Source organism: Chrysemys picta, chromosome 8 (genome assembly GCF_011386835.1).
Source record: "Chrysemys picta bellii isolate R12L10 chromosome 8, ASM1138683v2, whole genome shotgun sequence".
Taxonomy (NCBI): domain Eukaryota; kingdom Metazoa; phylum Chordata; order Testudines; family Emydidae; genus Chrysemys; species Chrysemys picta.
Window position 1 is genome coordinate 24974997 of NC_088798.1, and position 14303 is coordinate 24989299.

Here is a 14303-nt window from a genome sequence, read left to right on the forward strand (position 1 = left end):
CCAGAGCTGGGTTCTGGGAGGGAGTGCCGGTGTCTGAGCCAGGGAGCCCTACGGCTGGGCTCTGGGTGGGGGGCAGAAGGTGTGGGTGTCTGGGTCAGGGGGGCCTTGCAGCTTGGCTCTGATGGAGAGTGTCTGTGCTGGGGGGTACCCCGTGGCTGGGCTTTGGGAGAAGATGGTGTGGGTATCTGGGCTGGGAGTGGAGGGGGGCATGGCTGGGCTCTGGCAGGGAGAGAATGAATCATAGAATATCACGGTTGGAAGGGACTTCGGGAGGTCATCTAGTCCAACCTCCTGACCAATCCCAGATTTTTGCCCCGATCCCTAAATGGCCCCCTCAGGGATTGAACTCACAACCCTTGGTTTAGCAGGCCAGTGCTCAAACCACTGAGCTATCCCTTCTGGATGTCTGAGCCAGAGGCGAGGGAACCCACAGCTGGGCTCTCGGGGAAGAGGGTGTACATGTCTGGGCTCTGGGAGGGAGAAGGTGTGGGTGTCTGACTTTGCAGCTGGACTCTGTGGTGGAGGGAGTGCAGGTGTCTGGGGTGGGACGCGGCTGGCCTCTTGGGGAGGAAGGTGCAGGTGTCTGGGCAGGGGGGCCCTACGGCTGGACTCTCAGGGTGGGGGGGAGAAGGTATGGGTGTCAGATCCTGTGGCTGGGCTCGGGGGGTGGGGGGTGTGCAAGTGTCTGAAAGGGGCCCGGCGGCTGGCTTCTGGGCGAAGAAGGTGCAAGTGTCTGCGCCAGGAGGGCCCTGCAGCTGAGCTCTGGTGAGGAGGGGGTGCGGGTGTCTGGGCTGGGGCCAGGCTGGGCTCTGCAGGGATGGGGTGTAGGTGTCTGGCCCCGCAGCTAGATTCTGGGGGGAAGGGGCAGAGAAACAGGGTTGTCGTATGGATTTCTTTAACTCTCTACTCCTGGGGGGAATCTTTTTGTTGTTGTTGTTGTCTGTATTGTTGCAGAGGTAGTTGCTAATAGGTATTTTGAAGTAAATTACCAAAATAATTGAAACTGGCATAATTATATAGTGTTATTTTGACACACAAAATTTGCAGAATTTTAAAATATTGTGCACAGAATTTTTAATTTTTTGGCACAGAATTCCCTTTTAGGGTATTATGGCTGAAGAAAAGGCCATGTGTCCTGTTCCCTACTATGTAGAAAAAGGTGGAATGCTAATAGTCTGTAAAATAAATAAATAAATAAAATCGGATCCAGAACTTGTTCTCCATTTAATCCATACAGCGACATTGACAGGAAATCAAAACTTTATCTACAGTCAGGACCGTCTACAGATGTTTCTAAAAAGTAAATACTGTGATTCATATTTAATTTCAATGTATAAAACCAGTGGCTTCATTAAATACATTATGTATTGAAATACAACTATAAACATTTTTATGGTGTATAACTTTGCATACTTGTTAGTACCCAAAATAAGATTATCCGGTATTTTTCTTGTTTTACTATAAATAATGAGAATAGTCACTGCTGAAATACTCATTCTTTCTCCTGTAAAATCAGCTCAGATCTCAACTCACTGAGTTCGCTGGTCTCACCCTGTGTTGCTGCAATGTTGTAACCAAGCTAATGCACTCTATAAATATTGTGTCCAACTCTGGGATTAATTTTATATCCTAAGGCTCTCCCTTATGTCTGTTCAATTGTTTGCCATCATATATGCATGCACAATTGCATGAAAAATAAATCTGAGAATATCTAATGAATTTTTTTTAAACCTGAATCATATGTAATTCATTATTATAAATAATTGCAACTAGATTTTGATTTAAATACCTGTGTATTCTTAAATATTCTGTTGATATTTGCTCACTGTAATCTTGTTTTGCAGTGTGATGGGTTTTTAATGCTTTTCTCTTTGGATTAGTTCTGACAGTATTTATTAGGGCTGTCAAGCGATTGAAAAACTAATCGTGATTAATCGCACTGTTAAATAATAGAATACTATTTATATAAATATTTTTGGATGTTTTACACATTTTCAAATACATTGATTTCAGTTACAACACAGAATACAAAGTGTACAGTGCTCACTTTATATTTTTTATAAATATTTGCACAGTACAAATAAGAGTATTTTTCAATTCACCTAATACAAGTACTATAGTGCAATCTCCTTCTCATGAAAGTTGAACTTACAAATGTAGAATTATGTACAAAAAATAACTGCATTCAAAAATAAAACAATGTAAAACTTCAGAACCTACAATTCCCTCAGTCCTACTGCTTGTTCAGCCCATCGCTCAGACAAACAAGATTGTTTACGTTTGCAGGAGATAATGCTGCCTGCTTCTTATTTACAATGTCACCTGAAAGTGAGAACAAGTATTTGCATGGTACTATTGTAGCCAGCGTTGCAAGATATTTACATGCCAGATGCTCTAAAGATTCAGATGTCCCTTCATTCTTCAACCACCATTGCAGAGGACATGCGTCCATGCTGCTGATGTGTTCTGCTCAATAACGATCCAAAGCAGCGCAGATCAACACTTGTTCATTTTCATCATCTGAGTCAGATGCCACCAGTAGACGGTTGATTTTCTTTTTTGGTGGTTTGGGTTTCCGCATCAGTGTGTTGCTCTTTTAAGACTTCTGAAAGCATGTGCCACACCCCATCCTGATCAGATTTTGGAAGGCACTTCAGATTCTTAAATCTTGGGTTGAGTACTGTAGCTAGTTTTAGAAATCTCACAGTGGTACCTTCTTTGCATTTCGTCAAATCAGCAGTGAAAATGTTCTTAAAACGAGCAACATGTGCTGGGTCATCATCCGAGACTGCTATAACATGAAATACATGGCAGAATGCAGGTAAAACCATAGACCAGGAGACATACATGAAGGGACATACGAATATTTAGCATATCTGGCGTGTAAATACCTTGCAATGCTGGCTACAAAAGTGCCATGCGAACATCTGTTCTCACTTTCAGGTAACATTATAAATAAACGGGCAGCATTATCTCCCATAAATGTAAACAAACTTGTCTGTCTGAGCAATTGGCTGAAAAGCAGTAGGACTGAGTGGACTTGCAGGCTCTAAAGTTTTACATTATTTTGTTTTTGAGTGCAGTTATGTAACAACAAAAATCTACATTTGACGTTGCGCTTTCATGACAAAGAGATTGCACTATGGTACTTGTATGAGGTGAATTGAAAAATACTATTTATTTTATCATTTTTACATTGCAAATATTTGTAATAAAAATAGCAAGTGAGTACTGTACTCTTTTGTATTCTGTGTTGTAATTGAAATCAATACATTTGAAAATGTAGAAAAACATCCAAAATATTTAATAAATTTCTATTGGTAGTCTGTTGTTTAACAGCGCGATTAAAACTGCAATTAATCGTGATTAATTTTTTTAATCATGTGACTTAACTGCAACTAATCAACAGCCCTAGTATTTACATAAACTTGTGTTTTCAATCTTGGACTAGAAACTATATCTACAGCTCTGGCCAAGATACACTGTGAGGGTGGGGATGACACTTTCCAGTTGTCTTACCCTGGGATTGGCTAAAGGCTGGCCTTGCCTGCAGTGTAATTTGCAACTTTAGGGCTTCTTTAAATTACACCTGGCTAATTATAGCTCCAAGCAATCTACAGCTGAGGATTGCCAGATGGCTGAGATGCTCCAATTCCCCTATTTTGAGGGAGGGGCATGCTGTAAAAGATGGCTGAGATGCTCCAATTCCCCTATTCTGAGAGAGGGGCATGCTGAGGTGCTCCAATGCCCCTATTCTGAGGAAGGGGCATGCTGTAAAACCACTATGCCCACCCTCTGTGGGAGCCCCAAAGTGCTGGGTTTCTGTGTTCTGCTCTCTACCACCAAAACAGCATAAATCCACTACTTATGATCTGGCCCCTTATTTTCCATTTAAATAATTTTTTTCTTTACTTTCCTGAACTATTTGCTACTTCAGATTTTCAAAGTTTTGTTAATATTTTTAATTCCAGTTGTTGCATATTTAGACTGCTTCTCATTGGTATCTGAACATTACTGTTTATCACATTATATAGAGAGTGATTCATGGAAGAAATTGATAGAAGTTAGAGACTTAGATGCTGTCTAAGGCTATTACATTTAATCACCTAGTTTATTTCTCTGCCAATGCAGAGTTGTGCTTTATTGTGCATTTATAATGTCGGGTTTTCTTTAAAATTTAATGTTAAAATTTCAAATGGAAGTGGCCTATATCCAGACAAAAATGTAGACGTAAAATATCACTCTGATAGCCAAATACATGTGTTTCAAACTAAAAAAAGGAATAAATTATGTTTCTTAAATTGTGGAAAGAGGAGGGATGCAGATCCAAAAAACATTAGTCCAGTGAGGACTTTGCTGTTCCTCCATGGTTTTTTTTGTTTGTTTGTTTTTAAAGCTGTTAGGTAAATAATTTGGAAAGTAGCTATGGTATCTTTGACAGTCACTGAAATTTAAAAATGCTTACGTTAAAGTTTCAGTGTCAATTCCTTAGGTAGCCAGTAAAATTGTAATAATGCTTTAAAAAGATCCCAACTCTAGGGGTATATCTTTAGTGAAGATTTCACTCAGGTGGCTGGCACCCAGGATTGCCTACCTCTGGTGTCAGAAGCCACACTGCAAAGCCATAACTGAGTTACTGTGTCTTCACTGGTGCTGCACTCACTACTCCTGGGGAATTCTGCACCAAAAAATTAAAAATTCTGCCTATTTTATTTGTCAAAATAACACAATATAATCTCTCTGGTTTCAATTACTTCAGTAATTTATTTAAACTACAATACAATGGATGGAGAATGAGAGTGGGGAACATTGGAGGAAATGCCCAGCCCCCCTTGCCTAATAGTAATGTAGCTAGGTTTGACCCTTTATTTCTAGTTATTAGTCAACAAATATATGCAACCGTATGCTCAGTGTTGCATCGTAGGCAACTGAAGGGCAAGTGAGGGCTGGGGAAATCAAACTCACAATTTATATTGGCTATTGACCATCTTCAGAGAGGTCAGTAGCAAACAGTTAATGGAGCACATTTTTTCAGTCCAAAAATTTAGACCAGTTCTAATCACTGGAACACCATAAGCATTTATAAAACATACTGTCCTTTTCACACCAGACTGTCAATGTAAAGGAGCCTTACAACTTTTACCCCTGTTTTATACTCCTGGGGGAATTCACAAAGACAATGGGAACAATTCACTAAGCAGGCAGGCTGCTACATTCTGCTCTGACTGAGGGGACAGAGCCTGCCCCACACCTACCTTCTCAGAAACACGCTGAAGCCCTGCTCCTCCATGCCAAGTGTGCCGCAATAGAGAGCGAGAGGGACAGTGACATCCCCCCACCAACAATGATTTGTGTCTCTACTGGGTGCCCAAACCAACCTGCCTGCACTGCCGGAGAGGGGCGCGTGGCCACTCTTGTGCCTTCCCTTTGCTTCTGTGTCAGAAGTCATTTTTCTGCAGGAAGCAAGTAAATCTGCGGGGGGCATGAATTCTGCGCATGCGCAGGGATGCAGAATTCCCCCAGGAGTAACTCACCCATGTGTGTCATTAAGTCATCTGGGGCATATCCCATAATTGATTGTGCAGCAGTAAGCTGAGCTGCTCTGATTCTTTCCCAGTGAATTGTGGAAGACCTTGACTATCCTGGGCATGCAGGGAGAATTTTGGGAAGGCCTTGAAGGACTGTCAGCACACACATGATTTAGACTGTCTTCATTGCAAAGCGGATGGGTTACCTCCAGGCAGCTTTGGTTGAAAGCGCCACCGTTCTCAGATTAAAGGGTTTTGTGTGTGGACAGGAGAAGGAATTAGGGGCCATGCTTGAATCAGAGCTTGTGTTAACTCTGCAATGATGACATACTCATGATTTCATTTCAGGTAAAACTTTCCCCTGGGTTGAAGAAGCTGTTTGTAGTAACAGCAGTAAGTGCAGTTTCTGTAATTTTTCTGGCCCATCATTTTAAAAGAAAACGTGGAAAGAAAAACACAAAAGTGTCACCATGGGAGCCAGGCCATCTTGTATTAGAATGTACTAAAACAGCTGCATCAGAAAAAGGTACATGAGAGAACCAAAGAAGCCTTTTTTCTTCTCTTAAATAAACCTTTAAATACTATGTAATCAAACTCCAGACAGATTTTTCTTTAATTTTGGAAATAAGGAAACTGTGTGTAATTCTAATGTATTTAAAGAAAATAACAAAATAGACAAGAGTAATAACAAAAATTAGAACACTATAATAACTCAGGCAGGCATTGCTCTGAAGGCTAATGTTTTAATTATAATCTCTGAAAATAAAATCTCTTTTAATCAAGAGCTTTTTGAGAGCTAATAGTTACTGCTAAGTTTCCAACAGTTCTGAAGATATATCTTGAATATTGATAGAAGTATTTTTGATATCTTTTAAGAGCAAATAGTTTTAATATTGTGCTCATTCTTGCAGATATTTTGATACTGTTATATGTAAACATCAAATTCGGAAGATAAGATTAATGGTTCAAGTTCTCATGAGACATAGTGAATAATTAGATAAAATTCAGAGCTGAACACCTGCTGATATAATAAATGTTTCTGGTTGCAGACGCTTTTAAAATTAGTCTCTCTGTTTATTAGGTTCCAGTTGTTCCAGTAGCAGACAAAACTTGACTCTTTCTTTGAGTTCAGCCAAAGAAAAAGGATCTCAGTCTTGTATTTATGCAAATGGAGGACTTTTCAGTAAATATTCTGGTTCAGTACAAAGTTTGGCCTCGGTAAGTATTAGCTGTTCTTAAGGATCTGTTATACAGTAAACGGAATAAACTGCTGAACTTTAATTTTCACTGCCTATCGTGAATGCACACAATGATTCTCTTGAGCTGAAAATGTCTGGCTGTATGGGCTGCACAGCCTCAGAAGGCTAGAGATGCTGGGTGCACAGTAGAAAGACCCAGGCGTGGTGAAGGTTAGCTTCTACGTAGGAGTGAGCTAAGTTCCACATGAGAACAGCTTTGAAGGTGGAGGAGGAGCTCTCATAAATCCTCTGTTTACTGTGTATATCTCCCTCTGGACATGTCTTTTACTTTTTTGTGCTAGCACAGCTCAGAGGAGGTCATACAAACCTGGTGTTGGGGTAGCTTGGTGCAGTGGGAAGAGGACTTGTTCTTCTTTGAGTGCTGATCTCTATGGGTATTCGCAGTGGGTGTGGATGCCCCTGGGACCAGAAATTCTTTAATAGCAATGTCATAAAAGGTCATGCAGACTGACCACCTCTCCAATTCCTTTTCTGCTGCTTGGGATCTGGGATTCATTGGGATGGAAACTCCTGTGTCCGTTTTCTATTCTTCAGCATTCTGTTGTTTGAATCCGTAAATATTGTAATTAGTTTTTAGTGTTAGTCAGTTGGGAATCGGGGGTGGGAATTCCCCATCCTTTGTTTCCCCCATGATTTTGGGCATTTATTAGGACCAAAGATCCAGGCATTAAGCCTTGCCTGGCCTACCCCTGGGTCCTTGCTGTGAGCAACCCATGAGAGAGCTGCCTGTATTGCCTTCAGGGAAGCTCATGTCCCCTCAAAGTGCAGCATCTGCTGCACTTTCCCTTTGTGTACCAGGCAATCTCATGAATTCAGGATCCAGGGACAATTTATGGAGCTCTCCATGAGGCCCTGTTTGGATCCTGCTCCCTCCCACTACCCTTCCACCTATCTGGAGCCATCAGGTGGCACTCTTATCTAGTACTAGTGGTTTGGAGTCCTCCTCCAAGTACAGGAACTCCAGAAGCAGAAATACAAGCAAGACAAAGGTAAGAGGCCCCTCAAGAAGAGTGACAAATCCCTGCATGAAGCTTCAAAAAATAGATCTGCCTTGCCCCTTCCTCCAGCACCGCTCAAGATTCCATGCCCTAGAACAAGTGTACCTGGAGATCACATTTCTTCTAGGTGGTAAAGAAAGATCAGAGTGGAATTTTTTTCAGTGTATAGCAGTAGTGCCTAGTGAACCTGTAAAAATCTAATAAAACACAAGGCTAGAGATCAAGATTTATTTTTTTAAACTTGGTTTTTCATATGGTTTTACAATCAGTCAAACTTAGTTTTGAAAACTAACCATTACAGATTGCTGATTATATTCTTGTTGTAGTAATGGATTATTACTGATTAATTTTTGTCGTGCATTTGAATTTCCTAGTGAGACTGAGTATTAACACTTCTATTATATCATTTTTAATACTTGAGTGTGGTGTCATGAAAAGCAATTAACATTACTCTTGGCCTGAAAAGAGCCAATACTTTGTTATACTTTTTGAAATGTAATCTGTTACAGTAACTAGTTATAATAAGGGCTATGTAGTGCACTGCACCAGGAAATAATTATTATTAAAGTACCCTTTGTTTAACAAATACCTCACTTTTTTAGGTCCAAAGTGTCACCTCCTCTCACAGTTGTGCTTGTGCCAATTCCAGTTCCTGGGACAAAGCAGATGAAGATATTAAACTTGTAAATATTCCAGTGACCACACCTGAAAACTTATACTTGATGGGTAGGTTATAATAATATGTGGTATGTTGCAGTACTGTGTTTTTGCTAGCCACTTTCAGATGCTTTAAAATTTGAACAGATTACCAGTGACTCCTTCACAATATTTTCATGATATGCTTCCAAGGCCTCCTAAAAGCTTGGTCTTTTTACTTATGCTAGACAAAGTATCTCCTATAGACAGATATCCATGAATTCTTATTTTACCGAAAGCCAATAAATTAGGTTTATAGAAACTAATTAATTGGAATTAAGATAGGCACTGAGATTTTTAATTAGAGCTGTGTGAATAACGTTTGTTTGGTCCACTGGCAATTCTGAAAAAATCTTAATAAATAAATGGTTTTGGGTCTAACTGAAAACAAAATTATTTGACAAATCAAAAAGTCAAGAGATTTTGTTTTGGGTTGAATGAAATTATATGAAATGTTCCAATTTTTGACAATTTGTAAAGGTTTTCGACTAACTTTTGATAACATTGAAAGAAATTTCAAACCAAAAAGTAGTTTTGAAATGAAAAATTTAAAACTTTGCTTTTCAACATTTAGAATTTTGTTGTTGTTGTTGTTGTTAACATAGTTTGGCAAAAACAATGTACATTCATGAAATGTTTCAGCATCAAAAAAATCTGTATTTTTATTTTGGCTAAAAAAAGTTCAGCCAAAAATTTTCACCCAGCATTTTAATTTTAATTAATTTAGAAAGGGAAATCTTTCCCAGATATGACATGCATTTTTTTTTTAAAAGATGAAGTAGACAATATATGTTTGTTACATTAACAGATTGGTAGTTAATATAAAAGTCTGTAAGTAGGAGAGAGATTTTTACTGAACTCCAATGTGCTTTGTTTTAATCATAAATTACCTCTTGTAATGAACTTAATTAAATTACTAGCAATTCCAACATTATTTCCTTAAAACAACATTTCCACGTGTACTATAATTTATCTTATTTTTTGCGTGTGGTTAGTTGTGGACAGTGAAATGTCCGGAGGATTGCAGAGGATTTCTGTTGATGTAATGGAAGTGTTCATGATCTCCTGTAGGTATGGAGCTTTTTGAAGAGGCACTACGTCGATGGGAGCAGGCACTGACTTTCCGTAGCAGACAGGCTGAAGATGAAGCAAATTGTAGTTCCATCAAACTAGGAGCAGGAGATGCCATTGCAGAAGAGAGTGTAGAAGTGAGTATTATGTACACTATAGTATATAGTTGTAGCATAGCCAAATGTCTGAAAATATTTGAGTAACAGAGCTCAGCTTCTACTGCAGCTGCTGAGACTTCTTCTGAATATCTGCAGTTGGAGGACTTTTTCTCTTTTTTTCCTCCACCTCACCCTTTTGCCCCAGCATTAGCCTGTTTTTAGCCATACAGACAGTTGTTGCTCCATTAGCATTCCTCCTGGAAGATATTATCAAACCACCACACAATCAGAGGTGTATTGGCATTCCCTGAACCAGTTCTCTGCAGCACACCCATTGGTCATTTCCTCCCTAAGCATAAAGAAAAACTCTGTGAGATGGGATAGGGGCTCAGTACAAACGGCTCCTGGGAGGGAGGACTAATTGGTGAACATGCACAATGTAATACAATTAAACTTTGTTCCCCTTGCCCATAAAACTCTGTTCTAAAATGCCTGATAGTAAAGTAATCTCAATCACCATGGTGTTCATCATCACTAGTGCAGTAAATATCAGGAATGATAATTTCATTCAGCTTACAAAGATTTTTTTTAAATGCTGGTTTTATTTTACTTATGCCTAATAAGGTGCATTTGTACCCAGTAGGGCAAGAATTTTAGATGCCTGAGCTCTTTGACAATGTCTGTTGAACTTTTTTACTGCATAGTTAATGGGGTACTGTGAACTCTTTGAAGGCTTAATAGTTTTAGTGTTTTAAAAAGAAGTAGTTTAGAAAGAAACGTGATTTTCTGTTGAGTACAGTATAATTTAATTCTGCTTGCAGGATATCATTAGTGCTGAATTCATTCATAAGCTTGAATCCCTGCTTCAAAGAGCTTATCGTCTTCAGGAGGAGTTTGAGGCAACCCTTGGGGCATCTGATCCTTCTTCCCTAGCTAATGATATTGGTGAGTTCTTCTATCTTTATATTTTTATCATTCTTAACATGATCATCCAGACAGTTAAAAAAAAAAAAAAAAAAGACCCAATAAACAGAAATATACTGAACAGTAAATGGACTATCTACACTACAGAATTCAATTTTTATCCCATTATCTGGCTTTGTATAATTACATGTCATTTGGTTCAATCTCCAAACTTTACCCATCTTTATAAATGGGCTCAGGAAGAGTATTTTTCTGGTATATTTATATTTCTCAATGTTCCAGGATTTCTGAACCCCAAAATATATTATAATATTTGTAGAATAAGAATATATGGACCTTAAAGTTTGAGCCTATTTAAATTGGCTAGGTAAGATGATACTTATAATGGGTTGATATGGGTTCTTTGAACTTTCTGAACTGCTAACAATAATTCCTGAAATTTTATTTAGAACTTGGGAGAGTGCAAGGATTGCAAGAAAATAATCATGGCATAGACCTACAAAAAATGAAAGAGATGAAATTTTGTAATTATCCACACACACATCTGTCCTGAATCCCTAATAAATTCCATAAAATTGTCTTATGGATTACCTCCCCTTCCATTTGTGATCACATAACAACCCTGTGGTAACTACAAGAACTGGAGCAATATTAGGAGTGTTTCTATTTTAGCTGTCTTTTTTTTTTTAAAGGGAGAAAGTTAATCCCACACTCTTGCTCATCACTTTACCTGTCCTGTTCCCTTTCTTTCCTGCACATGCATTAGTGTTAATTTCAAAAATTATCAGACACGAAAAAAAATTTAAATAAAAGATTCAGGGGGGTTAACTCCCCTGCCCACTTCCAGTGTGTGCCCAACACCTACAACAGCATTGCAAACATTTTTAAGGGTCCATCATCTCTTCTCCTTCCCAGGCTTAATGTTGGAGCAAAGAAGATGGGAGGACAGGAAAGCAGATAGCAGACTGACCCGTTTTTTACAAGTAGGGGAGGAGTTAGCAGAAAAAGCATAGCAGCTCTGCTGTTGCTCTCCCTCCCTGTGAAAAAGGTACTGACTGCTGCTTCTTTCCCCTCTTTTCCCAAAATTTTGTGTCAGCTCCTGAGGGGAAGAACTCTGCTGCCTCCTGTAGTAGCCATGATTGGGTGCTCTTCCCCAGAAGGTAGGAAAGGCTATAAAAATTCAGTTTAGGCTTCAAATTGGCATACAGTCTCCTGGATGGGGTCCATGGGAGGAGGGGGGGTGAGAGAGAGAGAGAGATAATTACACACGCAAAAGCTAGGTTAAAAGAACATTATTAAGGTTGCAAAATCCAACACTCATAACCTTAATTCTGCCATTTCCTAATTTATCTTTGGAACCTTAATTTGGCTCTGTTTTGGATATGCACTGTGATAAATCTTTAATTACATGAGCCCATATTATATTTTTCCACAAGTCCCCTGCCTCATTCAGTACACAGAATGGATGTTGCTCAATGAGCAGCTATTTGGTATTTTGTGTTACTTGCATAGTTCAGTGTGTGGCCCCAGAATTTATTTAGTCCCATTATTCAAACCCTGTTCTAAAGGCAGTATTATTAATTTCCTCATGGGCTTTTCTATGGTTCTCATCGCTAATATCCGAGTGCTTCACAAATACTAATTAATCTTCACAATACCCCTATGAGGTGAGAGGATGGTATTATCCCCATATTACAGATGGAGCTTTGAGGTACAGAGGTTATGGTCAGAAGTATCCACTAATGTTGGGTGCCCAATTTGAGATACTTCAAGAGTACTTAGGGTTGTAAAGCACTTTATATATTTAGGCCTGGCTTCCATAGACTTCAGTTGCAGCTGCAAGAGCCCAGTGTTTCTGCAAATTAGACCCCAGCATCTCAAGTCACACACTCAGAAAATGAAGAACATATAATTAGTGAAAAGCTTGTGAAAAGTTTGTGACATGCCTAGCATCATGTAGGAACTCTGTGCCAAGGGCAAAGATAGAATCCATTTCTCCAGGGCAGCATTAAACTGTCTTAAGTATGAGACTGTCCTTTTTCTTCCTTCAGTCCCCTGCCTCATTCACTATACACCTTCCAATTTCTGTAACAAATGAAGCAGGAGTCTCACAGAGCAGCCTCAACCCTGATTTATCCCCGAGGCACATCCGTCCTGTGCACTGAATGAGGCAGAGGTCCTGTGGAGGAAAAAGTAGTATGTGATCATATAATGAAAAACTATATCCTAATGCAAGTGCACAAGAGGGCGAAACTGAGGTTGCACAGGCAACCTAAATTCTGGCATTTCCTAACATTTGAGTGTTTGACTTTGCAGCCTTAACATTCTTAACATAATTTTTTTGCGTGTGTGCAGATTCCTAGGCTCTCTAAAAAGCCAACTGACAAAAACTATTTTGTCACGTGGCAGGGTGGATCCTTTAGAACCAACATACAGACCTCTGCCACTTGAGCTGGTAGAGCAACTAAGAGCACTAGGGTGACCAGACAGCAAGTGTGAAAAATGGGGATGGGACTGGGGGGTAATAGGAGCCTGTATAAGAAAAAGACCCAAAAATCGGGACTGTCCCTATAAAATCGGGACATCTGGTCACCCTAAAGAGCATTAATAGGCTATTATCCTTGGATAGACTAGTATTAGATGGGAATGAGAGAGAGCCTTTGCCAGAGGACTTTTCACAGATGTTTGCTGACAAAGGAATGATGAGACTCAGGAAATTTTAGGTTCCATTCGAGGCTCTGAAGGGGAATGTGCTGTACTAAGCACAGAGTCTTCTGCCCTGTCCCTTCCAACCTGTCTTATTGCCATTCTCTTCACCAAGCCATTTCACTTTGGTCTCCTTAGGCTTCTTGTCTCGGTGTCATCCCATCTTCCCTCTTGCCCCTTTCTCATTTCCCGTTCTCCATCGGATCATAGTCCCTGTTTTGATCCCTGGGCTCCTAGTCAAATCAGGTTTCCTATTCTCTTTGCCCAGCCAGTTATCAGTTCTTCGCCTGTATCCTGGCTCCTCTTCAGATGTCTCCCCTCACCCTAGTAGTTCCCACCCAGTCCCAGTCTCCCCCTACCCAGGTCCCAGTCTAATGCCCAACCAGTCCTACCCCCCTTTCCTTTCCCCTTCTCTTCCCTCCTCCCTCCAAAAAAACCCTGTCTCTTCTCCCCTTTGCATTTGAATCAGGCAGCTTCCTCTCTCCTTCCTGGGCATCAGCTAGGGGGCACAAAAAGTAGAGGAAATGCTGTCCCCCTTTTCTCAGGACCCAGCCCTGGCCCAGGCCACAGCAGCTCAGAGCTGCCATTGCAGGGAAAATCCTGCTCAGCCGTGAGCTGAAGCATGCCAGTGTGGATGGAACCTTAGGAGATTTTCTCTGTCAACCCTATTAAGTTTGATCATGTCTGAAATGTAGTTATTTCAAAGGCTTATAACTTTGCCAAATTTGGGGGGGATTTTCACAGCGATGGACAAAGATATGTCCCTGACTCAAAGGCCTCCTGATCTAAAATGGGTAATTGCCAATTACTTAATGTAAAACAAATCTTACATTTGTTAGCTTTAACTTTGAACATCGCCAGGGGGCAGTACTTTTCATCTGTTAACCCTGCTGATATTCTATAACCACTAAATATAGCTCTTAGTAACATGGGAGTTTAAATTTAGGTCAAAGTTAGCTTTCTGGCATGTTTTTTTACACCTGTTACCGTAACTCATAAAGCAGAAAGGGGTGTGGATGTTAC

The 14303-nt window shown here is 40.0% G+C and overlaps 1 protein-coding gene across 19 annotated transcripts in view; it reads left to right on the forward strand.

The window, feature by feature from the left end:
• Nucleotides 1-14303, forward strand: part of MIGA1 (mitoguardin 1) — a 49259-nt gene that overhangs the window by 6424 nt on the left and 28532 nt on the right. For all 19 annotated transcript variants that reach the window (XM_065555503.1, XM_065555508.1, XM_065555513.1 and 16 more), the window contains exons 3-7: nt 5877-6054; nt 6610-6746; nt 8388-8511; nt 9553-9689; nt 10472-10595. In XM_065555503.1, the coding sequence (XP_065411575.1) occupies nt 5877-6054; nt 6610-6746; nt 8388-8511; nt 9553-9689; nt 10472-10595 (700 nt within the window). The remainder of the gene's footprint in view (nt 1-5876; nt 6055-6609; nt 6747-8387; nt 8512-9552; nt 9690-10471; nt 10596-14303) is intronic.